The sequence below is a fragment of the Diadema antillarum genome, unplaced genomic scaffold (genome assembly GCF_040938485.1).
Source record: "Diadema antillarum isolate AM-2024a unplaced genomic scaffold, OU_Dant_1.0 seq00001410_RagTag, whole genome shotgun sequence".
Lineage (NCBI taxonomy): Eukaryota > Metazoa > Echinodermata > Echinoidea > Diadematoida > Diadematidae > Diadema > Diadema antillarum.
Genome location: NW_027272164.1, coordinates 953,082 through 980,899, shown reverse-complemented (window position 1 = coordinate 980,899; position 27,818 = coordinate 953,082). Strand labels below are relative to the sequence as shown.

The following is a 27,818-nucleotide window of genomic DNA, read 5'->3' as shown; positions in this document are numbered from 1 at the left end:
AAAGTATAAAAAATACGATACGACCTTGATGATTTGGTAGCTCTAGTTGCTAGTTATACAACTGTTTGATTACAATAACTACGCATGCATTCAAATATTCACTTTATATGTACTATTTACAATTTATACAGCCAATGAAACAATCATTGTTACTATGATACGCCGAATTAAGACCGATACAAAAAATACATGAGTACATAAGAAAATATAACTCTATTGAAAATTGACAGTTTCCTATGCAAAAACGTTTATATCGATCTTGTTATTTACAGTGACTTTCGAGGAATAACCTAAACAAATACCTCGGCAGGCGTACAGTATGTAATATATACACGAAACAAAACTTTACCGGGACGGATCACGCCAAATACACTATAAATCTACAATAGGTTTTTTAAGGAAATAACAGTCAAGTCAGCATTCGACACAAGATAACAAATCGCTCATTTTCATTCTCGTATTCGTATTTACAATCAAACATACGGTCATTTACAAAATGCATGTACACGGTATACATAAGAATTAGATGTTAGATGCGTGTGTGCAAAATTATTGATGTAGCAGTACTTATACAGGCGTACCAGAGTTATTAACTGCCAATGGTATATACTTCTTTTGCAAGACACTCGTTTAACACTTTGCGTGGACTGCAGCCCCTCTACCCCACCCACATACGCACATACACACACTCTTTTATTTACAGAAGAAAAATACATTTCGCTTTAAAAAATGAACATTTCTGAAACAAATTACAACTTTATACGAACTCCAAGGTTCCAAGATTTCCAAGGTTCCACCTCAAGAACCCCCGGACAGGGTGCGTAGATCCCACCACAAGCAGACGAGTGCTGAATCTCCCCCACCCCACCCCATTCCCTTCCCCCAACGCAAACATTGCAAGAAGTTCTGCTGTTCTTCAATTGATGCAAGGAGGTATCTCTCTGAAACCTCCTTGCTCGGTACACATAGTCATGTAGTGGGAAATATGCAAAAGAGTCGAGATATTTGGGGTGAGGAATCCGACCCGTCTCACAGATAAAAGTTACTGTCAAAGGAAAATATACATGTAGTTCGCAGTCAGAGAGTGTTTGAGGTTTGCGTTTGAAAGTGATGAGATTAAATTTTTATTTCTCTAAATCCCCGACCTACTTACATGTACTGCCCGTCTTTATCAAATGAAATATGTAAAAACGGAAGGAAATACATCTGTAGGCTTTGATTGAAAGAAATGCAGTTGCACATTTCTACGTTTCATTAGTCTATGGGGGCATCCACGCTTGATATGAAATGCTTACACATTTCTACACTATCATTTTTCCCGAAAAGATGAATACTACGTTGTCTGTTGCAGAACAAAAAAATATAGTATGCAACTGTCATAGTTTGATGATTAAGCTTACTTAAGCCACACCAAAAAAGACATATGTCCGAAAATAACGACTAAAGTGATCAATCGGTTAGAAAAAGATCTGTTGTTCGATGTTTTATAATTATTTTTGTTTTCTTACTTGAACAGCCACTTTCAACTACTGCCGCGTCGATACCGTTTGTGCATTGAAAATTTTACCTGAACCCCTCACTTCCACCCGCCTGCGTTCAAAGCTTTCTGGCTTCGGCAACGTAGTATGAAACCGGAGAGATGACGACTGAGACATGGCAGAAGACGTGCATGTGCATCATGATGACCAGTAATTTGGGGTTATCCCCAACACCCACGAGACACACGGCCCACGAGTTCGACATTGAAAAAAGGGTCCGTGAGTCATATAGCCCATGAGTTCGACAACAGGCAAATAGATATGGCCCAAATGAGTTCGACACTAATAGGTAAAAACAGCCCACGAGTTCGACAATTCAACACAGGGCTTAATGTGTCGGTACGTCTCGTGGGCCTTGTTTGCTTAGTGTCGAACTCGAATGTTCTGAATGACTCGTGGACTATAACTCGTGGGCTGTAGGACTCGTGAGCTGTTGGTCTCGTGACGTGCACCCAGTGATTCTTGTCATAGACTGGTATTCAAACACAGTGTGCTCAGGAACATAGGACGTCTCCTCTCTTGTCTATGTTGCTGTTCACGTCAGACGCACGTCCTAACTACGTGTACACACAACCGTCTACGTGCATACAATACCAAGTTACGTACATACACGACCAAAGTATCCCAATCGTGTTGCGGGTCAAGCTTCTGAAAGCATCCTCATATATCACTACTAATATACGTTGCATGTATCAAACATAGTAATAAACGTCAAAATGATCAGGGTTATCAAAATACAATGTTACAACAAGAGGAAAATACCATTATCAAAGAAAATATCTTGCGAAATATTACTCAATATATCGTGATACTAGAATAACAAAAGTATTAAAATGGCATAATATTTTATATCACTAAAAATGTCTCTTTTATAATAGTGATCAAGGAAAACGGCTCAGGAAAAACAACAGTAACAAGAGGGAGGCAAACATGTATTCAGCAATCCGTTCCACCGTGAATCTCCATCAGCGGTTCGACCGCGGCATCGACGCTGTCACACCGGTCTTGGTCGTTGTGGACAACTACCACGTCGCCGTCTCGACCACCGCACGTGTCTTCCACGCGCACCGTTGGCCTCTTCGGCTTGGTGGACGAGTCGGTCGACAACCACGGCTGGACTTCGCTCGCCCTGTGGTGACCGTAGTGGTTCTTAAAGGAATAATTATGGATCAGATAGGTATCATTATACATGACATTATGTAAGTTGTGTGTAGGTGTACCTATACATTCTCAAAAAATCATATAATTATAACATGATAAATATCAACAGATTTCGTACTGTGAAAGTGTTTCGTGCAGTTAACATATTCAATGCTTGTCTGGAGTATTCGGGATTGGCTGCCTGACATTAACGCACGTGGTCAAAAGGCGACGAAAACGGAAGCAGTTAAGACACGAAGAAGGAGATAACAGCAACATGGCAGTGGTAGTAGTAGTAGTAGTAGTAGTAGTAGCGGTGGTAGTACTATTACTAGTAGTAGTGGAAGTAGTAGCAGTAGTAGTAGTAGTAGTAGTGGAAGTAGTAGTAGTGGTGTAGTTGTAGTAGTAGTAGTAGTAATAGTAGCAGTAGTAGTAGTAGTAGTAGTAGTAGTATAGTAGTAGCAGTAGTAGTAGTAATAGTAGCAGTAGTAGTAGTAGTATAGTAGTAGTACTACAACGTAGTAGTAGTAGTAGTAGTAGTAGTAGTAGTAGTAGTAGTACTAGTACTAGTAGTGGCGGTGGTGGTAGTAGTAGTAATGATAATGATAGTAATAGTGGTAGTAGCAGTAGTAGTAGTAGTATCAGTAGCAGTATAGTGGTAGTAGTGGTGGTGGTTGTGGTATATAGTGTAGTAGTATAGTAGTGTGAGAGAGGGGGGTTTAAAGTGATCAGAGGGAAATACAAAGAAAGGGAGATCATAATCATTATTGGATGACACTGACAAGAGCAGAACAACTAAAGCAGTATGGTTCATACTAAGACAATATTTTTGAATGTCCTAAAGAGACGAATCCATATAGCCAATACGATTATTGTACATTCCATATATGATGGTCAAAGAATTGAAGATAGGCTGATGTCCTCTACGAAGGGCTTCTAAAAACACACTATAAATCGTAACAAAATGTGCGTTAGGTGTTTTGTATTAGTGTTGAGAGCTCGGGAACACAGGAATACATTTTTCTTCCATCTTTAGTGTATTTTGGCAAATTCATAGGTCACTCGTGTAAAAAATCGTAGAATAGGAATGATAACTTACAAAAATACTGGTCTGCAAAAAGAATGAAAAAAGAATTCAAATAGCGCATAAAGCGTTTGCAGTCGCAGACATAAATATAGACGTTTTAATGTCGTATGTTTGTGAAAACCGAAGTGCGGAATACATGCTGTATACAAGAAAGGTCGAGAAGTATACATGGTATATAAAGGATTAATTTCACGATGCAATTTAATGATGGATATGAAAGAGAGAGGGGGAGAAAAGAAAGGCAGATTGAGGAAAGGGAAGAGACGGGGAGAGGGAGAGGGGAGGGGGAGGGGAGAATAAGTTCGGTAAAGATAAGCGTGAGAGGAAAAAAATGGCAGAACTATTGATATATGATAATAAAAGCAAAAATGCATTTAAAAATTGATTGATACAATGACATAGAGATAGATAGATAGATAGATAGATAGATAGATAAATAGATAGATAGATAGATAGATAGATAGATAGATAAATAGATAAATAGATATAGATAAGTATAGATATTTAGAAAGAGAGAGAAAAAGAGAGGGGAAGAGAGAGGTGGGAGGGCTAACGGGAGAGAATGGAAATTATAGATACTGAATCTGAAGGGAAAGAGAGAATTATTGTTATGAAGCCAGTGCACTAACACTTTTTTTTCATGATTGAAAAGCAATATGACATCATAATACTAACTTCTCCATCTGGCAGATGAGAGCTAAGACATACATGCACTTCCAAACAAGGCTTACGTACAAATACCACTATGATGGACGTTGGGGGATTAGATGATATATGACAATCAAGCCCAGGTGTTAGAGGCTGTCTTTATTGATATTGAGTATGGCTAAGGCGACCCTACTTATTCGTAAAAGATCTCTCGACACAGCCCCATCCCTCCCCCAAAAGACTGCATTAGTATTATTATCTTTAGTAAATACGTATACCACTATTAACGTCACCCCCACAAAAACCCCAAAACAAAACATATCGTAACAAATTACAAGTAAAGAAGATTACACCAACTGTTAATAACACTAACTGTTTAAAAACCATCATCGGTGTTTATCAGAGAACAATGGCAAGGTGCACCTGATGGATTGATAAGATCAAAACAACTAACAAGTAGTCAGATTTTCTGACTCACCAATCAATAAAATGACGACAAGTTGTTCAGCAGATGTGCGATGCATCCTCATTCTTTTTGACCGTGCATGCGGTGTGTGTAGATTACGCATACATTTTAATTGTGCAGATGGGTGCAGCGAAATGGTATGATGATGAGAATGGACATGGTGGAATGATGGGATGAGAAAAAAATAACAACAACAGCAATGTGATGATGACAAGCGAACAAAATAACACAATGTGGCGATGGTGTTACATCAACAGCAAGGTGAACGAACTTCGTCACCCTTCCGATTAAGTTCATGCGTGGAGCATACATTCATAATGCGATTATTGATACTGTTGCTATTATATTCAGGCGAACTAAATGAATTGACAACAATGTGGGATACTGATTACAGGCAAAGCTAACAACTAACAAAATCATACCAGAGTTATATTTTGGATTTGGAGGATGATTGGGAACTGTATTGCTGATAATTATAGAAAAATGCCTGTAATAAGATTATGTCCACAAAATTTATCATAAGCCACAATCTTATTCAGAGTGTGCGCAAATCATTGGGACGCTGTTTAGAGGGGTGGATGTTGCGTGAAAACAATGAATAAAGAGGAGCAATGTGGAACTAAACTTTCCCTCTGCTTTATAAAGTCTGTACTAGGCTTGTTGTCTAAGACCTCATGCTTTTGGCGGGATCAATAATTACCAACATGCCCTAGGTCCAACAATCATGATTGTAATTACCACTTGTAATTAAATGCACAAATACAAATGCTATTTTCAAACGAAGTTTCCGCAAGAGTCAATTGTATTCAACTTTCTCAATGTATTTGTTATCCTGGGCATATATCACTGCTGTAAGAAAGTAATTCCACGTGAACGCGCGAGTAATATGAGTAAGATGCAAGAATGATAACACAGATAATGTTTAAAGGTAATTTCTGCATTTGAGGGTGCCGATTTCCATATAAAATTGAGACTAATCAAATCGGGAGATAGGATGGTTCTAAGAATATACAATCCAGTGGCTGTGCTCCAAGTGCATAATTCTTCAGTTAAGAGTCCACGCTGTGCATCTATCCGTGTTAAGTTTAAGTGTTTATCCAGTTACTTAATTCGTGAAGAGTTTCAGTGTCTTTTCACTGTATATATCTATTCGTGTTGAGTTCTAGTGTCTCTTCGGTGTGATTGCCAGTGTTAAACTCTTGTATTCACTCAAAGTATTCACTAATGAACTCCATAGAGTTCAGTGGTATTCACTCGGGCTGGGTTATACTCTATTCATTGTATTTAATAGTGTTGGATACTAGTGTCTATCCGGTGTATACCGTGCTCAGTGCTAGGGTCTACTCAGTGTATTTACCCGTGTTGAGTTCAGACGGCCACTCAACGATCCCGCCCGCGGCTTGCCGTTATGCGATATTATCGATAACTTAGTGGCCGATATCTTTGTGCCGGTGACGGAGTCTTCGTAGGACCCGGATGTGTAGGTTCGGCTAGGCTTGCGTCGGCCACATAGACGGCTGACAGGCCGCACGAACTGGTACATCGATGGAGTAAAAGCAAAAGGTTTCATGAACGTGGGAGAGGAACAGTTTCAATGACAAGGATTTGAAAAAAGAATGAGCAAGAAATGATTGATGAATGCGGTGCCAATTCGTTCGAATGCGGGTGGATATCATAAAGAAGATTATTTAACACTCAAAAAACTTGTCTTGGTATTTTTGGCGTCTTTGATGCCACTTTCATAATGAGGTAATATGTCTGACACACAGAAGATCGACATTTATTTGTTGCCCTTGAACGAGAGAGTAAATTGGTCTCTTAGAAAAGATGTGATGGAGAAATAAGAGGACTTTTGCTTTCAATTCGTGTCATTTCCTCCATCTAAGAAGCCATTCTCTTGGTTTTATGATATTAGTGGAGAGTTTATGAACGAAACATCTTCACTCTATATACATGCGGATCCACTGCATGAGTACATGTATATCATGACACGATTATGACTGGTCCATGAAAACACCAATAAACACTCTGGCAGTATGGAGGATTACGAAATGACAATGGCAATGAGTTGTTATGAGATGTTTTGGGTTGCGTGGTAATAAAAGAAAATCAATCTGACACGTCATCGTTTGCAATGAATATACGAATAGTTTGTTCGCAAAAACCGATAAGTCCATATTTGCCAAATGGAGATATTTGCGATCGAAGGTCAAGAAAAATAAAGAGCATAATAAGAACAATTTTGCTTCTTTTGACCATAACTTTATGTACCTTCATATGTAGTGACCAATATATCATTCAAAAGGTATTATTTTGTACTTTATGACAGAAACCGTACTTCAAAATCTTCAAAAATGGACTTATCGATTTTTGCAACCAAACTCTTCATACGATGACGCCTGAGAACGTAGATTTATTGTGCCCAGGATATGAAGATGGGTGTGAAAAGATGAAAAATGAGAATGGAACCGAACCATCACGTGATAAGAACGCAACAATTACTACATCAACTCGGCAGAGATTTTGCTGCTCACCCGTTGTCTGAAGAACTGCGTGGTGACCGTATAGAGTACGGGGTTCAGCGCAGAGTTGACGGGTAAGACGAAGACGGCGAACCAGGCGTGGACGGATTGGGGTATGGCAACACCTGTAACAGAATAAATCAATGAGTCTTGAAGAATGAACTGACTGGAATGACTCTAAATCTCGAAAACCACCTACTAAAATTGATATTTCAATTTACTATTAACCATTCGTGTGCTCTGAGTGCTGATTGGCACAGGAAACCCTATAGCGTTGTACACACTGTCCAAAGTTCCTGGCACAAAAAAAGTTAAACCAGCTTCAGTGACAAACTATCTTTAAAGACCACCTGTCCAATGGCACCACTTGAATTATTCCCCATCAAGGCATTTTGCATGTTAGTTAATGAGTCTACAAAGACCCCAGTCCTCACGAAGACTGCTCTCCCAGCCGCCCTGGGTTTTTTTTTTTTTGCCTCCACATTTCACACATGAAATTACTGAAATATCGTCAGCATCCGCTTAAAGGGGTTGTATAGTTTTGGTTGAGACCTAACTTCAGGTTTCTAGCATTTTTGGATGAGATGATGAGAAACCTTTTATGAAATATGACAGAGCATGTAATTTCAAGAGGATCTCAACGTTTATTTGATAAAAATTGGTTTTGAAATGGCTGAGATATCCAAAACAGGTCCACCATAATCAAAGGTGGGCTATGATCGCTTTGTTTTACTCTGTTATTGGATGTCTCAGCCATTCCAAAACCGATTTTCATCGAATAAACTTTGAATTCCTCTTAAAATGGTTCGCTCTGTACTATTTCATGTGTGCATTCTTGGTATCTTGCAAAAATTTGATAGTCCAATCCTCCTTTCCACCAATACTATATACCATACAAAACGCAAAAAAAAAAAAAAAAAACAGATCTGGACTTAGGTAGTGCGCCATCTCGAGTTCGATACCTGCGTACGATGCAATCTTCACGAGGATGATCGGCATCCAGCAAATGAAATCGGTCGCAACGATGATCGTGAATCGCTTCAGTAGGTTCCAGTCTTGCGACTCTTTCGTTGACCTGTATGTGGACCACCGGAAAGATTACAAATAAGACTCTAATGTCGGCGACACAGGTTCGGGACTAATTCGTATTACACCATAGCAAAGGAAAAATAAGGACAGTCGATTTTATTCAATTCAATTAAAATTCAAGTCACGCCCAGGAAATTAAACTGCTAAAGTCATGGATTACCTATACATGTGATTTCATCAACAACTGATCAAATCTATTCTTGGCTTTTTCTCCCTCTGTCATGTCTTTAGGAATATCTTGATTACTTTTAATCTCGGCAGGTGGTATAAGGAGGAATGTCTTCCTCCTCTTTCAAAAATCGACGAATCTTAATCATGAATCTGAATTCAAGCTTGACATAGAATTTGGCTCGTGCGATAATGTGAACAGAAAAAAAAAGATTGATATTAGTACACATAACTATTCAATTCTCCTATTTTTACATTGAAAGCGTGTCGCTGATTAAAATATAGTTTTGCATGAGTTGGTCGGTGCTGTCAGGCAAGCTGCAGGGAAATCTTCTGGTTGTCGAGGTCAACCATCTTTGTTTTTCAAAGGTTTGTATATGACTGTCTTATACAACAGATAACACACATCAAGATCTCTTGCAGTTAGTGAGGTTCCATCAAACACTGACCGCATTGCAAGACTGGACTTTCGCACGGTGGCGAACATCTGGGCGTAGGCGTAGAGGATGAAGAGGAACGCGAAGAGGTTGAAGAGCACGAACACAACCAGGGTGAACTCCCAGCCGTCGTCGAAGGGGCGGTCGAATTGGAGCGGCAGGCAGACGCCGTTGCCGCCGTAGAAGAACTCGCCAAAGTACGGACGGTGGAGCACCGGAAGTATGGCAATCAGCATAGCGGCCAGCCAGAAGGCCACCATGAGCGAGACGGCGTGGGCCAGGTGCCGCTGGCGGAACTTGAACGGGTGCACGATGGAAATGAAGCGGTCTGACGTGATCACTGCGTCGGGGGTGGGGAACGAAAGGAGTTCGAGACAAGGTGATACGGTAAGGTCAACAACAAAGAGAGTAACTGTGAGAACGAAAAGATTATCGCCACTTGTATTATGCTAAAACTCTGATAATGATAATCCTGAAACAGAGTGATGATAATTAACGGGGTTCTAGTATCAATGATGATGATAACGATACAATTCAGAAGATCCGAAAAATAAGAACAAAGGAAAGCAAAGGGCAAAAGCATCTGACGAAGAAGAGGAAGAAGAAGAAGAAGAAGAAGAAGAAGAAGAAAAAGAAGAAGGAGAATTAGAAAGTAACAAAGGAATAATATGGATAGAAATCTTACTTAAAAAGACTAACACATTTGATTTAAAGGCAATTTCAGTCTTAAGTCATGCATGCATTCCGTCAGGTGCAGTTCTTCAATTCCTGTTTTCTCTGAAATCTATACCTTACATCAAATCAGATCAAATTGACACGAAATGAAATGAAATGAAACGAAATGAAATGAAATGAAATGAAATGAAATGAAATGAAATGAAATCAAACTTACCAGTCAGAGTGAGAACGGACATCTCACTGGAGAGAAGACTGAGCAGACCACACATCCGACAAACCCATCCACTTCGCCAGTCCAGATCGTTAAAGATGTACTTACCCCTAATAAGAACCAGAGGTAAAAAGGCACACGGAATACCAAAGTGACGGTTCTCCAAAGATGACGTCATATATATCATTAAATCAGGCATGTGCAAATGCATCATGAGAACATTTTATAGAGCGCTACAGAACGTAAACGTTCATGACATATAAATGACAACATTTTCTCTATATTTCGCGCTCCCTCCTTATTAAACGTAAATACATTCTAAACGTGAATACATTTTAATGTACATACTCCTATGATATAATTCCTGATTTACTCTGTCTTATGTTCTGTTGGAAGAAAAATGAGAATTAAATGGATGAACTGAATTGAACGGGGCACATGAAGAGCAGCCTGTTACATTGATAGTACAACTTAATTGAATTGAATTAAATTGAATAGAAATTGAACACTACAAGCTTTTACTAACCCGTAAAAGTGTGTCGTCATATTCATAGCAACATATTTACTGTTGTATACCTAAAACAATAAATAGTCTTTCAAACTTTTGTGAATATTATAAAACAATAGGAATTTGAAGGCCATCCATCTTTGTGCAGCCACCTACCGAAACATGACGTCATGCAGGCCGATAACCAGGAGATAGAGACCCATAAGAAAGTCAGCCACCGCGAGGTTCATGATGAAGAATGAGTGGACCTTGTTGTCCTCGCTGACGAAACACCGGGCCAGGATGACGAGGAGGTTGCCAAGGGAACCAAGAAGGGCGACCAACCAGACAGCAGCGCGCAGAACCCAGTTCCCGAGGAGGTTTTCCGCGGTCGAAATCCCGTCACCTTTCGGCGAACAGACGCGAACGTTGGGGGCGTAGCCGCACATGAAGAAATAATCAAAGTAGCTGCAAAAAAGGCGGTAATGATTATATTCATGAAAACGTGAGTGCGGATGTAATATTCAAGAATGCTTTTGGACCCCCTACCCTGGATAATGCACTTTGAGGCATTGCGCCACAAAAGTGATTTGAATTGAACAGTAATCTTTTCCTCTCTATGGCATTTCCATTCGCTTGCATTCAATCAACAGATATTTCGGGAAAGAGAAGGGATCTGAAGAATCTCAATGAGAGAGGAATAAGAAAAAATAAAAAGTATAAGAAGAAGGAGAAAAAAGACGTTGAAAAAGAATAAGAAAAACGAAAATGCAAGGAGAGGTAAAAGAAGTAAAATAAGTAAAAGGAGAATAGAAAAATGCAGCTTGGTGACGCTTTTAAAGGATCCTATTCTCAGACCCATTTTCATCTTCTCCCGGTTTATTCCATTTCGTTATGAGAAAATTACGCTGCAGAAAATTTTATGTTGTCAATAATGGTAATAATTATTTTTATCTTATCAACAGCAACAACATATTATGAGATGTTAAACTGTTTCCTTGAACTAGGTTTCTTTGGATGAATGGCTATACTGTCTAAGAGTGCAGGTATTTGGGGATTTGAGAATTTGTTCCCAACTTTTGACCCTTTTAAAAGTTTAAAGAAGAAATGAAATTTAGCACTTTCACTTGACCTTTGACCTTTTGACCTTTTACTTTTGGCAAGAAACTTCCAAGAGAATCTGTATTGGGTAATACATGCATACACTAAGTTTCAAGAAAAAAAATCCTGCATGCATTGCATAGATAAGAGGAAAATAATGACATTTTGATGAGTTGGCCTTGACCTTTGACCCATGACCCCTAAATTCCTAAACTTCTCTGGATAGCTCCAGGAGATTCTACCTTTAACCATTTCTGTGTCAATGAGTCAATTTTGCACATATTTCGCACACAAACTTATGGGGCAAGAAATCCATGTGGCACACAAAGGATTAATGCGACAGTTGCCCGCTCCCTCGGTGAAACAGTCACCACCGCTGTCCTCTTACAAACAAACGTCGACGAATTGCTCGACCTGGACGCGAAAGTTACAATTTCTGATGCATCTATCCTGCAGACTATGCTATAGCTCATACAAATGTGGATCCCAGAACAAAGCATCGTAAATATACACGCAGTTTACGACAAAATAAAAACAAGGAAATACTCACATATTGTTCAATCTCTTCAGAGTTTCGAAGAGCCCGCGGGGCACCTCTGTCAATTTGTTCTTTTGTAGGTCCCTGTTTGAAAAGAAAATATTATACAACCCTCAAACAGTATAAAAGCAGTCAGTCATCTGCAGTCATAAATGGACCGTGCGCTGGCGAGTCTGATTCGAAAAGGGATAGTGAGTATCAATATTTTTGGAAGACAAACTCCTTTCTTTTTTAATCCTGGCATTAGGAATGGAAATACAACGTGCCTTTCTATTTTCTTCCCTAAAACTATTCCCTAGCTGTGCTTGAAAGAATAGGAGTGAGAAAAAAAAAACCCCACATTTTTTTTTTACTTCCTTTGAAGGATTACGATTCCGTTGCTATCGGAAGTGCCCAGTTTTTTCCTCAAAAATAATGCCACACTTTAATGATTGTTGGTGATTATTATTCTTAAAATGAACTACATGTGCTAATAGTAAGAAGGAATATATCGTCGGATGAGAACCAGAAGGATGCTATTGGGTTATTGGTATCACGTTGAAGAGCTCGATCTCCTCTACGGTTTCGTGTCGATTTTACATTATTTTCTTTTCTTTTTTTCTTCAGTAAAATGTGAAGAATGAAGGGCACCATTTTACCCAATATGTGGAACAAAGCTTAGAAATCCACCAACTTTTTGATTAAATAACCTTTTTTTTTACATCATACAATGGATTTTTTCGTTTTTATTTACGCCCAAATCTTAGAACACGATAGCGCCCTTCTGGTTCTCAGCTGACGATAATAGGGAGCTTTAGATTTTGACGCGCGGACGTTTGAGACGACGAGTGCGCTGGACGTTCTCCTCTCCCCTGCGTCGTGTAGAAAAGTAGCTTTAGACTACGCTGGGACGCAACGTATAAAGAATTAAATCGCGCCCCCATATGATCGGTGCATGAAGTAGTTGTCTACGTTGCAAACAGTGCGGACGTAAAAATAGCCCAGTTCGCGTAGTGACAAACTCTTGCGACGCAAGTTAAAAATAGATCGACTTGACGCACGCTTCTGCGCATGCTCAGAACATGTTTTTTCCCTCTGAACGTCTCCGTCGCGAAAATCTAAAGCTCTCTATTATGTCTTTTAAGAACGTACAGTGACTCCAGCTTTCTCATTGGATCAAAAGAGTGTTCCTCGATGGCCGATATTTCGTTGTTACGTAGACTCCTATACAAAAGATTGAAGATTGAAATTCAAATTATTTATTTTTCACTCTTACACAAGCATTTTCTCTCTTGACATACAGATAGATGTACCTAATGTAATACAATATTATGTATTATACATACATATATATATATATATATATATATATATAAGTAACAAAGCTGCAGCTTTGTTACTTATCTTTTTATCTTGCCAACACGTGGACTACCTTATCAACATATATATATATATATATATATATATATATATATATATATATATCCATATACAAATAAATAATAACATATTCATATATACATATGTATACATATAAATCTTTGGCAGTTGGCCCTATTCCTCTTTGCAAATATATATATTCTATGTGCTCATTTTTTTGATCTGCAATCTTGACAGCAAAATATTTTCATTTTTTTTCTATAATGATAATTCATATTCACATTTTACATCAACTGGCAATAAGATTTAGGACGGTGCTGAATTATGCCATCTCAGTTTACTACTATGGTACAGTTGACAAAATGAAGGCACTCTATCCTTTTCTTCCGGCATTTATCATTGATACTGTTTCTTGGCTGTTTTTTTTTCTATTTAGCGCCGTTTTTTTAATCAAAATATTCTGTAAGTTGGCTATTCATAGTAAAGGTTATCTTAAGATTTTACTGTACACGAGAAGGCCCTGAGAAACGATGATCACCACATAGACTTTTAAAGGATTGTGTCTTCCTTCATACTCACATAGTTGTCACGTTACCAAGCCCCTCAAACATTCCGACCTTTATTTCACGGAGATGGTTGTTCATAATTGTACTGTAGATAAAACAAAGAGAAATTACACTAAAATAAAACTATGCACTAATATTACTGCTCTTACCGCTGCTTCTGCAGTTACTACTATACTACTACTTTTACTTCTACAACAACAACAACAACAACAACAACGAACTACTACTACTACTACTACTATACTACTACTACTACTACAACAACAAATACTACTATACTACTACAACTGCTACAACTACTTGTTGTAACACCACTGCTATTTATATAACTACTGGAACCATAATGGGCTCCATAATACCAAGTTTTAACAATAAATTTCACTCCATAGAGGGCATCTTGTACCACCACCATCATTTTGCTCACTCCTTCGGTCTTTTTATAACCCAGTAACAGTCGCACAAATCGCATCGTGTTTTCTTCACTTTCAACAATTATTTGACTACAGATCATTGACATCTTTACCTGCTGTATGATGGATGATATTTAAAAAAAAACAACCCCCAGCTGGTTCAGCAAATCTCAAGTACCATAACAGTCGTGTATTGCGTCATGTTGTCTGTCTCGTTTAACAATGTTTACCCCTTTTCTTGCCAATGAGCCAAATGTGCACACATTTCACACACACATGTATGGAACGATAGTCAATATGGCAGACAAAGGGTTAAAAAGGAAATTGTTTCCCAATTGTTTTTAAACTTTACATGATTATTGTAACATATTTACTCTTTTCAGCTTAAAAAAAAAAAGAATTGCAAAAGAAGAAGAAGAAGCGAACCCAATCAAACTCACAAGTGAACGACGTTTCTGACCGCAGCAAAGGAACCCGGTTCAATGGTGTGTATGAAATTTTCATCAAGCTTTCTGTAAAATCAAAGAAAATAGCAAGAAAGTAAGAAAGATAGAGTATCGCAAACGTTACGATAGCAACAATAAAGTTAGAGACCTGTTGTACACGAGATTAACTTAGGCATTGACAGTGATCGCAACTATGCAAGAAGTAGTAAGTCAGCTCTTTATGAATTCTAAAAAGGTTTCCTTGAAAATCAGGTCTACTGGATATCGGCAGAACTGACTGGAATTTCCCTGTTAAGCACGTGAAGGAATAAATAGAAATAAATTCATAGGTACTTCACACTTGCCATCCTATTATGTGACCTTTCGACATCTATCATTTTAAGATTCGAGGATTTGCTGAGACCAAGCAAAACAAGGAAAAGTAGAAATTACGCGGTGCGTAATATATGTCCCCGCCGGAAGTAGCATTTTGTAGCAAAATGTGCAATATAGGTAAAAAATCAAGGTCAAAGGTCAAAGATGTCAAAGGTCAAAATTCTGTGTAAAAGTTTTGAAGCCCTCACCTAGTGCCATCACATAAAGCAAACGGAATCGAAATCGGGTTAGAAATGGCGAAGGAGTAGCATTTTATAGCCACTGTACAATACAGGTCAAAAATCAAGGTCAAAGGTCAAAGAAGGCAAAGGTCAAAATTCTGTGTAGAAGTTTTGAAGCCCTCACCTAGTGCCATCACATAAAGCAAACGGAATCGAAATCGGGTTAGAAATGGCGAAGGAGTAGCATTTTGTAGCAAAATGTACAATATAGGTCAAAAATCAAGGTCAAAGGTCAAAGAAGGCAAAGGTCAAAATTCTGTGTAGGAGTTTTGAAGCCCTCACCTAGTGCCATCACATAAAGCAAACGGAATCGAAATCGGGTTAGAAATGGCGAAGGAGTAGCATTTTGTAGCAAAATGTACAATATAGGTCAAAAATCAAGGTCAAAGGTCAAAGAAGTCAAAGGTCAAAATTCTGTGTAGAAGTTTTGAAGCCCTCACCTAGTGCCATCATATAAAGCAAACGGAATCGAAATCGGGTTAGAAATGGCGAAGGAGTAGCATTTTGTAGCAAAATGTACAATATAGGTCAAAGGTCAAGGTCAAAGGTCACGACTGAAATTCTGTGTAGAAGTTTCAAAGCTCCCTTGTAGTGCTATCATATAAAGCAAACAGAATCAAAATTGGCTCATAAATGACAGAGAAGTAGCAAATTGAAGATTTTGATCACACACGGACGCACACACGGACACACGGACGGACACACGGACGGACACACGGACGGACACACGGACGGACACACACACGTACGGAGCCCGTTTCATAGTCCCCTGCTCGAACTCGTTCGGCGGGGACAACAAAAAAGGTTAAACAAAGTCATATGGAAATGGAATATTGCTCAGCGCCCCCTCTTCGGTCTGAAAATGATGTATCAGGGCGGAAGTTATCATTGTACTGAAGAAGAAAAGAAATGCTTCAAAAGACCTCATTAAGGTCACGGGGAATTGGATAATCACTCATCGAGTCAAGTAAGGTGAAGCTTTCTTCAGTACCCTGGTTTTCGTTTCCGTTGCTGGTTTATAGCATCAACTGCCGCACGAACGTAACTCAAGATTTCAAGATACATGTAATGGTATTTACAGATGTGCAGTGAATATATCCACACATTCATTCTTCCATTCTTGTTTGTTTGTTGTTGTTTTTTGCGGGGGGGGGGGCGGTTAGACAATATCATTTCAACTATCATGCCTTTGTACTCTCTATCGCTTTGAACACAAGTATGTACACATAAGATTGACATAAAAAGACCGGAATTATGTTCAAAACATTTGTTTATTTATTTGTTTATTTTTCTTACACTTAAGTCATGCTTATTCTCAATAAAATATGCGAGTAGGATGACACCTTCAAATGTATGCATGATTCATCCTGACCACACTAGCAACTTTTTTTTTTTCACAACCGTCTCCTGTCATACTATTATAAAAGGAAAGTTTTCTTGTTTAGTTCAGTTGGAATACTTGTCGCATACATCAGTTATTGATAGGTCGTCAAACCTCCAGCAAGCGTTTGGGTTGCTTTGCTTGGCTATTAACCTTCCTTACTGTTATCTTCATAAGATATGAACGTATTCTGAAAGCATTTTATAGTGTGTGTTTGTTTGTGTGTGTGTGTGTGTGTGTGTGTGTATGTGTGTATAGAGTACGTTTGTGTGTCCACATAGGAAAATTAATGTGTTTATGTGGGAAAGTATACATATTATATATATTCATACATAATCGAGAATATTATTGTCTCGATTACACAGTATACTTCCAAAGATGACAGAGGCGTACGGTACGAGTATCAGCATCGTCCCAATATATATATATAATAGGAGCTGTATGTAGGAAGTATGTATATGACATATGAATATGAATATATATATATATATATATATATATATAATAGGAGCTGTATGTAGGAAGTATGTATATGACATATGAATATATATATATATATATATATATATATATATGCTTATATATTTGTACATACTTAGTGTGTATGATATATTCCAATTTTGTCCTATCCCTTATCTTTTTAACCTAGTCCCTCTTGAGCCAGGTGTACAAATTGGTACCTGATAATGACATTGGTACTATCCTCTGGTAGAAGAGTCTTTAAAGACTGAAGATGCTACTGTGGAAAAAGAATTATACCTCTTCTAATGTCATGTGACCGATGACGAACAGAAAAATATAAATAGAACTATTGTCACACTTACAGGACTGCTAGCCGCGGGAGTGGAGCAAAAAGTCCCGTTGATACGTTGGTTAACATGTTGTTATGTAGAATCCTGGAGAATTATGAAAAGAAATCAAGGAGTGACATTGCATACTAGTTATACACCAGGAAGAGAAAGATATATATAACGTTAAAGGAGAAGTCAAGGCGATTTTTATACTTTCACATCATGTATTACATAAATCAACAGCTCCATGTTTAGGTTTGTGGAATTGATAATATTGTGGTCCTTGAGCAGAAAAACTAGTACTCTGAAAAACTCAAAACAAATTACACACAAATTGAACAGGGATGATGACATAGCGGCTTCACCAAAAAGAATGCATTAGTTGGGGCTCACAATAAGAATACATGAATAGGAGGTTCACATATACTTCAGAAATGTAGCATTGTATATTCATTACCATACCGCCTGCTTTGATAATGACAAGGACACCTGTGTAGAATTTATGCATGCTTTCTTCTTTTGTTTTGCTTCCTTCAGCTCCCACTCATACATTCTTATGGTGAAGCTGTTATCATTATATCATCATCCTTGTTCATTGTGATTGGTTATAAATTTTGAAAACATTCTTAATCCTTATCCCAATCGCTATGAATTCTGAAACTCTGTACCCATTACAACTAATGTATAAGTTGCTAATGTAAAAGTCTGAAAATCATCCGGATGTCTCCTTTGACGGGAAAGATACAAAGAGAGAGAGAGAGAGAGAGAGAGAGAGAGAAGGAGAGAGAAAGAGATGAGTATCAGACATTTTCTTTTCTTCTTTCTCTTACACGGAGTTTAAAGCCATTATGTGCAGAGATTTGCCGCCCAATTTTAGGGGGATAAAATGATAAGATGGCTGGAATGATGTGTCCTCACCTTCTTATGGTTAATATTCAATACGCATTCACGTGTGCTGGCACGCGCATAGTCCCAAAAAAAAAAACAACCCACCAACAACAACAATAAAACATATTAAACATTCGTACACACAATACAATGCTCTTATACACACACACTCGCATACACACATACACACACACACACTTTTTTATCTTCTTCTTATATTCTTATGGGTTTTTACCTCCACTATCTATTTGCATATATCTATATCGAATCCGTCGCTTATCCATCAGTGTAATCCACCTATCAAATTTACTCAATTATCAGATATTATCGTATTATCAACAAACACGTAACGTGTGCCAAATTCAAAGTGATTCGAGGAGCGATGTAAGTGCATGAATAATAAACTCAGACAAACCAGAGATGGTTGCAATGGAATGGCATGAAGGTATCCACTCATGATATGCAATGCAGTCACTTTTACACTGCCTTAATTGACATCAGGTACAAGTCAGTTTTAATGCAAAGAGTAAGATTAAAAAAAGAATACCAAATGATTAGAAAAAAAAGTTGCTAAGGGCTTCTTGAAAGCGGGCCAGAAATTAAAAAAAAGAATATGAATATCTATAAAGAGCTCTCAAGCTTCCATAAAGCCTTGATATTAATAGATTAAGTAAATCATATAAGCTGATGATCCTACCGGTTTTCCGCTGGTTTTCAAATAGATCTTCGCTGAATTTCCTCCTTTTTTGGCATGAATAAGAGATCTTTTATATTTCATATCAACCTTTTATTGTGTCGTTATAACCAAGCGAATATTACTGTTTGGAAGGAAAGGGTTACAGTAAACTGTTGTTCAATTATCGACAAAAGCATGATATTTGTAAAAAAAAAAATCAAGTTTAAAAAGTTATGACAATATGTGATATGTTGATGCCAATGACTGTTTTGGTAACTGATTATTGAAGCACAGGCACACACACACACACACACACACACACACACACACACACACACACACACACACACATATATATATATATATATATATATATATATATATATATACATATACATATACATTATTATGCTATGCACCGTTCTTGTTTTGACGAAACAAACCAATATGATATTTCATCTATACATCTGGCTGTCTTTCTATGTACTCGTTGCAGTAAACGTGAGCATTGTATGGAATTACACTATAAACGCCTACGGAAATGTCAGCAGTGCAAATGAGAAGAACAAGATTGAAAGAAGAGAAAGTAAACGCTCTCATTCTTTATCACATTGCACTTCATTTTCATGTTCAAGCACGATTGGGAAGTAATGTCTTTCATGGACACTTACGCTGATGATGATGATTGTACTTACTAGACAGCAGTCACACACTAATTTAGCAAAATGCAGGATCCAAACAAATTTTGTATATTAAAAGAATAATACAAAAATGCACGAAGAAATGCTGTGAATGGAATTTCTTCTTCTTGGATTGACTAACATATGGGGATATACAGAATAAGAAAAAGAGAAAAAATGAAGTAGAAATGGAAGGACAATTTTGGAAAAGGACAGGTAATAAATTGAAAGCAAGGGTATCGGAAGAAGACAAAAGCGCAAAACTTGTAAATTGCCTATAATCGCAATAAAAAACACAAACACAAACACACACATTTAGAAAACATGGAAACACATATCAGGTACATTTATGACACACACAGACATGGAAACAACACTCTCAATTAACAGAATAGTATTAGAGGAGATGTATATATATATATATATATATATATGCATTTATTTTGCATGAATATTAAAGAATTATATTCATATATCCATATTCATATTTATATTGAAGAAAAGGATATGTGAAAGAAAGGGGGGGGGGGGTAAAAATATACTTTTTTTCTTTAAATGAAAAGAAGAGTGCCAAACATACTTACAGTTTGAGAAGTCTATCCATTTCTTCAAACACTCCTTGTCCAATGTAGGATATCTGGTTATGATCTAGATGCCTGGAAAAAAAAATTGTAGATAAAGTACACTGAGATGCGATAATGATTATTCTTTTATTGTTACAAAATGCAAATGATTATCAGACATTATGTCAAACATCATAATAAATCGTACACAGAAACTGCGGCTCAATCGTTTCATCAATTGTAAAATAAGGAAAATACATTTTGCTTTTTTTCAGATCGTTTTTATTGTTGCATTAACAGATAAGTTTTATTCATGTATCTTTATTATTTTTTTTCTAGTGCAAATTCGCCTTTGAAGATTAACTCTATGGAGCAAAAGCAAATCCAGTAGAAAGACGATTATTTGGTTGAGAGCTGTAAAACTTCTTCGAAGAAGAAAGTCGTGTGAGTAATATTTCAAAGTCAATATGAAAAGAGCAGCAGTTTTCGTCACTGACGGAGAAAATATGACACAACAGACAAAAGAAAACACCGAATCACACAAACTTAGATGAACCTCAAATTCATATTATGTATAAATATCCAATGGCGGTTCACAACATGATTCTCTGTTTTGCTCTTTGAAGCGATTATTGGTTTTTTTTTTCTAACTCAGCATTCTATCGATTACTTAGAATGTGGAAAATGTAATGCAGGCAGATCAAGTGGTGATACGATATGATATCAGATTCGCATATTAGATATAAATATCCAATGGCTGTTTACAACAAAGTTTAGTGTATGCTCCTTCTCCGAAGCGTTTATTTTTCTCGCTATAGCTCAACATCAGCGTTAGGTAGATTACACATGGGACTGAAGAATATAGATGTCAACAGGGAGGTGAGAATTCAGACCGATTAAAAAAGGATCTGGCGTGTAAAATTCATCCTCAGGACAGAACGAGAGTGGATTTAGTGGCATTCAAATACACAAAAGAGAATAAAAAAAAATCACTTTGACTTCAAAGAAAACCTGCAGTCATGATAGCTTTCTGATGATGATTAAAGGGGCATTCCAGACGATTTTCATAATTTCACATCCTGTAGTACATAAATCAACAGCTCCATGTATAGATTTGTGGAATTGACTGTGGTCCTTGAGCAGAGAAATTAACACTCTGAACCCCACCCCCCCCAAAAAAAAAATGAAAAATACACCGAAGACAAATGATAACGTAGGAGCCTCACATATTTCAAAAATATATCAATGTAATTCGATTACAATACCACTTGTTTCAATGACAAGTTCACCTGCGTAAAATTTATGCATGCCTTCTTCTTTTCTTCTGCTTCCTTGAGCCCCTACTCCTGCATTCTTGTTGTGAGGCTGCCATGCCACCATCCTTGTTCATTGTGATTTGTTATAGATTTTGAAAACACTCCTATAAATTATATTCCTCATCCCAATCATTACAAATTCTGAAACTCTGCACACAGCGTAACCAATATTTATAGTTGTTCATATTATGTAAAAGTCTGAATATTATCCAGAGGTCTCCTTTAAAAACTTACAAGTCCTGCAAACCATCCAGACCTTGAAAGTGTTCAGCTCTTATTTCAGTAATGGCGTTGGAGGAAAGCTGACTGTGAAAGAGAGATAAAGAGAAAGAAAATAACATAAACCTCATTCAATATTATTATATGCATATGTATAAATATATATATATATATATATATATATATGAATATAAATGTATACATATATATATATATGTATACATTGAATATATATATATATATATATATATGAATATATATATATGAATATATATATATGTATATATAACTTTATATATTTACATGTATATATAATGTACATGTCTTGTTTTTATGTAATTGAGCTGTTGTTGATTAATTGAATTGTTTTATCATGTACATTGTACCTTTTTATGAGGTTGTCATGAATATGCATTCGTGCAAAGTGGGTGTGGCCTGTTCGGCCCACTTTGGAGCAGAGGATGGATCGGGACTGGGACGATGGTGGTTGAGGTGAGGGAAGAATAAAGTTTTCTAGTTACTTTAAGATTTATATCATTGGTGGTGGTGATTTGTCTTGTTGTCAGAATGTGTGACATGTTGTTGTGCCACCAATATTTTCCTTCCTTCCGTAATAAGGTGGATAAAGAAGAAATTTTTTCCAAACTTTTTAGCCCTCCATGGACTATATTATTATCTCCATATCAACATAATACAAAACTCAAAGCATTCAACCATAATCTCCTTTTTTTTCTTAACATTTCTCTCATAAACATTTACACAAACACATGTTGGAGTGACTGCCATTTTAAACTGAACTTGTTGAGAGTGCCCGATACAGAATAAATATATCTCTCATCTGCATGATAGTCAATTTATTTTTCTTCATAGAGTTAAACCTAGGAACTTTATTTTTTTTTACTTTTGTACGAACAGTTGTTGTTTAATCAACATCACAACACAATTTAGAGCATTGTTTCTCTTTTCTTTAAAACCGAAAATAATATTTTCCAGACTAAATTTTATCTGTCCTCTAGAACCTTCATTTATCCATTTTTCAGTTTCATTCCAGATTGACTTACTAGCTTCACATTCATAAAAGAAATGTACAATATCTTCCAACTCTTCTTTACAAATCGAACATTTGTCACTTCTAACTTTTTTCATCTTATACAGTTGCTTATTTGAAAACAAAATCCTATTTACTATTTCATACTGAAAATATCTCAACCCACGTCCACAGTAAAACGAAATATCATAATATGATACTTTTCCATTTTGACAGTTTCAGGTGGACTATCCAAATGTCGTTCCCATTTAGAACATATCAAAGGTAAACATTTTGTTTTTCCAAGAAGAGCTTTATAAGCTTTATAAAGAAGAAATGATATTGTGTATCACTTTTGCTGGTTGATCAGGTGCTGAGATGTTGTGCATAGATAGAACTCACGCATCCAACAATGATCATTTAACACAATGATCCCACCATATCGTTTCTTCTGAAAGCGTAAAAGACACTCCAAGGATTAGCATTCAATATCCATATTGAATTAATCTTATTGTAAAGGTTAAAAAAATGAATAAAATGGTTAACTTACAGGACTTCTAATCCACGGAGATTCTTAAACATGCCTGGTTCCAGCTCATCAATACCGGAAGATACCATGACCCTAAAATTTGAGAGCGGTAAAGAAAAGAAGAAAAAAGAGAGGCAGATGGAGATATAGGTAGATCAAAGACAGAAAACGGGTAGGTAGGTAGGTAGAGAGAAAGTTGGACAGAGAGGAGAAAAAGATAAAAGTAAGATATATGAACATGACGCAGATAGGCAGAGAGAGAAAGACAGAAAACAGGTAGGTATATGGGTAGAGAGATAAAGTTGGAGAGGAGAGAGAAAGAGAAATAATGACATATATGGACATAACGCAGAGGTAGAGAGAGATATAGGTAGATATGAAGACAGAAAACAGGTAGGTAGGTAGGTAGGTAGGTAGGTAGAGAGAGAGAGAGAGGGGGGGGGGGCAGGGGAGAGAGAGAGAAAATAAGATATATGCACATGGCGCAGATATATTTGTAGACAAGGATCTCTGTAGAGAATCATCTGAGAGTGCAGATTGTGCTCACCAATTTCCTGGCAGACAAACCAGAGAAAAATTAATGCAAATTCGTATTCTGTTTGATTACAGTTGCAGAATTGGGAATATATTTTAGTCGTTTCATCGTTTTCTTGTTTGATTGGTTTTTTTTTTCAGTTAAGGGCATTAACCGGTTATACGATCGCTTTTTATATTGAGTGATGAATTTTACATAACTGCCCACTTGTTTTATAAAGCGTGCTCTTTGCTTGAATATATCGGAGATTTGGTGAGAAGTGCCAATTTGTTTTTATCAAGCATGCTCTTTGCTTAAACATATCGGAGAAGTGGTTACGGTGAAAGTAATAACCGCTTAATGGCGTTTGTGTGGGGTTTTATTGTCGTTGTGAATTGTCTTTCAGTGAATTGATGAGAATGATTATGCGTTTATGTCTTATTTGATTATGCTCGTATACTTCCGAAAGTTCGTTCATTGTCCGAATAATGTTATGTAGGATCTTTCAGACACCGAAGTCTCGAATTCCAAAGTCATCACTGGGAGAAACGAACGATGATAATTATGATGTGATTATTTATTGTCTATTCAATTATAAAAACAGAATGTGTTTTCTTCACTGGAAAACAACGAAAATGCATCATTCAAATACAATCAAACAAGCTTACTAACAATGTACGTACAGTTGTACACATATATATACATACATACATACATGCACGCATACTTGTACATGTACGTATTATAATCACTGTCATTATCATTATCAATAGTATAACAAAACGTAATATACTATATCATTATGATTAACCTGATATACTGTAATATAACATGATATGATAATGAAATATTACATGATACAGTACAATAAAATTTGATACAATATAGTGTAATACAATAATTATTATAGAGCTATTCAGCCAGATAACACGTTAGACAATATTCTGGTAAATGGTTTTTGTGGGCTAGCCTCGTCGCTATAACCATTTATTATGAATTGTCTTTTGATGAAATGATTAGCCAGAATAATGCGCTAATGCTGTTGTATTTCTAATGAAGTTCCGAGCGTGAAAAACAGTGCTGTACTGTGTTACGCAATCTTTAAGACACGTAAGTCTGTATGAAGTCTGTTATAAAAAAAGCGAAATGAGGTCTATTTACAATGTCAGTAGTTCTTTGGACACTATGTGACAACTTGAATTCATATCATCAGTTGAATACGCACATAATATTATGTATGAATAAATATATATGTATATATATATATATATATATATATATATATATATGTATATATATATTCGTGTGTGTGTGTGTGTGTGTGTGTGTGTGTGTGTGCGCGCGCGCGCGTAGGCCTTTGTATCAATACACACGTATATCTACGTTTATCATAATGATTATGTATGCATTTTCCTGTCAATATTTGCAAGAGCACATCACTTCTAGAAGCTCTTGGTGACAGACAGAAGAAAAAAGATGGTGAAATCTGTCTAGATATGGCCATCTTTTAAAGGGGCATGACAAAGACAGAAACACGATATGCGATATAAATGGGGCAGTGTCCTTTCACACGTCTTGATTGTACAAAGCATGAAATCTTTATTGATTATAATGGATAGATGGATTCTATCAAGAATTCACACACACACACACACACACACACACACACACACAAATGAGATAGAAAGTAATCATTGTGCTTGTCAGCAAGATGAAATAGGTTTGTGCTAAAAACAAAATGATAGATCATTAGAGTTCGTGTGTCCCTTTTTGTGACCCTGAAACTTAGATTACTTTCATTACCTGGTATAGGTTTAGAGGTAGCTAATCCAGACCTATTCTCAGAATAATAAATCTGAAATAGAAAAACTCCTTTATGAAGGAGGGGAAATGAATGCTATAGATTTCCAGTGAATTCATTTGGACCCCCACCCCACAAAAAAATCCAACCATTACTCTTGGTACAAATGGAGAGCATACTCTTTATTGACATGGGGGCAGTTGTTCATTAATTTCTTAAAAACTCAGAGGAGTATTTTTACCGTAAAGATTTCATACTCGATGTTGGGAGACATTATTCTTCAACCATGCAAAATTTCGTGACGTTTGCAAAAGGGATATACGATCTTTAAGGGATCCAATTGATTGTGCAACACCTTCCTATTACAAGCGATACAGTCAACTGTTATTCCTTCATGCCATGATGGCCTATAACAGCAGGCATTGGTTGATCTCGACCTACATTTTTTTTCACAGATAATTTTGTAAAATTTCAAGAAACATGGAAACCAAGCACCTTTAAAAAGAAAATTGAGTCTGATGGAAGCACAACCAGTACATCCCGATAGGTGGTTTACCCCAAGGCGCAATCATATCGAGTACCGTGCTACCCCGATGGCCCTGAATTAAGTGCGCGACGCGCCCCTCTTTCTCCTTCGCTATGCTGGATGTCGACCTTCTCCCCAAGGTCAAATTCTACCTTTCAAAGGTGGGGCTAGAGTCGGCGCGCTCGACCGATATGTCCCTCCACATGAAAATCGATCGCAAAAACGGTAAATCGCCGTCAGGGAAAAGCGGGAAAAAGAAAAATCTCCTGGTTGTGTTTTCATATGCACTTCTAGTTTCATGTCCGTAGACGGTCCTTGTTTTCTTCTTCTTCCAGAAACACAAGAGCTCCGCGACTTTTGATATTCCCACCAGAGTTTCATCCATCATGTTTATGATCAAATGTTTTTTTTTAAATCGATTAAATCGAATAAAATCCAATTAGGTAAATAGATTAAGCCTCGGATCTCGGATACGGTTTGTCGGGCATCTCAGCAAAAGCTAAACAAAGTTACCGAAAGGATCCGACTATGCAGGACATGCCTTACAGAGCATGTGTAGAGTACATCGAGACATTGACGCCGAGATCTTGAAATTGAGGAAAGGTAAATACTTTTGAACTTACTTTGCATTTTGTACTTTGAGATAAATAAGGAAAGTGCATTGTTATAAACAAACACAAGGTTTGTTTTTGTTTTTGTTCGTTTTGCTATCGTCAATGTAATCCTTTTCATTATTTTTTTTTTGTTCTTGTCATTCTTTTCTGGTGTTCCTTGTTATTTGTTCATTTCCTATTACTACTAAGCGACTAACATGTCATATAAGTTTGCTGACTAGAATACCTACAAATAATATCTATATCTTGTCTTCTAGAATTTGGGTACATCACAAGTGCAGACATTTATATAACACTTCATGACCATTTATATTTCAGTTAGGACAATGTTTATGTCCTCCAACATTTAGAGAGTTATATAAAATTGAGGTCAACTTTTAATAACGACAGTGACGACATTTTGTACGAAAAGCTACTTATGTCCATAAAGAGGAGAACTGGCTAAAAGCAGCAGTGTAGACCTCAGTTATTTGAACATTTGAAGCAAATCAGTCAAACATTCTGAAGCGTTTTGACCACTCAAAGGCAACAAGTCAATTATCACCAGATCACGGTCTACCGCCGTATCTCGAAATAGCTGCCACTATCACGTCATAATATGACGTAGGTTGGCTGGTACTCATTATTTTTAGATCATTTTGTATGCAGTCTAACGAATTTCATATCTGTTCAAAACTCAAACATATAATAGACCCTTGAACACAGTGACACGATATTTGCTCATGCGACAGTAATTGCTCCGGTCTCATTTTCTCCACGGATTTTAAGGTTCGAGTTCGGGTTGTGATAGAGAGATTTAAGTTTAG

At 37.0% G+C, this 27,818-nt stretch overlaps 1 protein-coding gene across 1 annotated transcript in view; it reads right to left on the bottom strand.

The window, feature by feature from the left end:
- Positions 1–2,474: 2,474 nt before the first annotated feature.
- LOC139709127 (uncharacterized) overlaps positions 2,475–27,818 on the bottom strand; it is a 56,228-nt gene continuing 30,884 nt past the window's right edge. Inside the window, exons 9-23 of the mRNA XM_071621087.1 lie at positions 23,579–23,650; positions 22,017–22,088; positions 20,488–20,559; positions 17,693–17,764; positions 14,886–14,957; positions 14,049–14,120; positions 13,242–13,313; positions 12,123–12,194; positions 10,649–10,939; positions 9,988–10,094; positions 9,108–9,435; positions 8,364–8,476; positions 7,414–7,526; positions 6,237–6,413; positions 2,475–2,687 (exon numbers count right to left, since the gene is read on the bottom strand). Of these exons, the coding sequence (XP_071477188.1) occupies positions 2,475–2,687; positions 6,237–6,413; positions 7,414–7,526; positions 8,364–8,476; positions 9,108–9,435; positions 9,988–10,094; positions 10,649–10,939; positions 12,123–12,194; positions 13,242–13,313; positions 14,049–14,120; positions 14,886–14,957; positions 17,693–17,764; positions 20,488–20,559; positions 22,017–22,088; positions 23,579–23,650 (1,918 nt within the window). The remainder of the gene's footprint in view (positions 2,688–6,236; positions 6,414–7,413; positions 7,527–8,363; positions 8,477–9,107; positions 9,436–9,987; positions 10,095–10,648; positions 10,940–12,122; positions 12,195–13,241; positions 13,314–14,048; positions 14,121–14,885; positions 14,958–17,692; positions 17,765–20,487; positions 20,560–22,016; positions 22,089–23,578; positions 23,651–27,818) is intronic.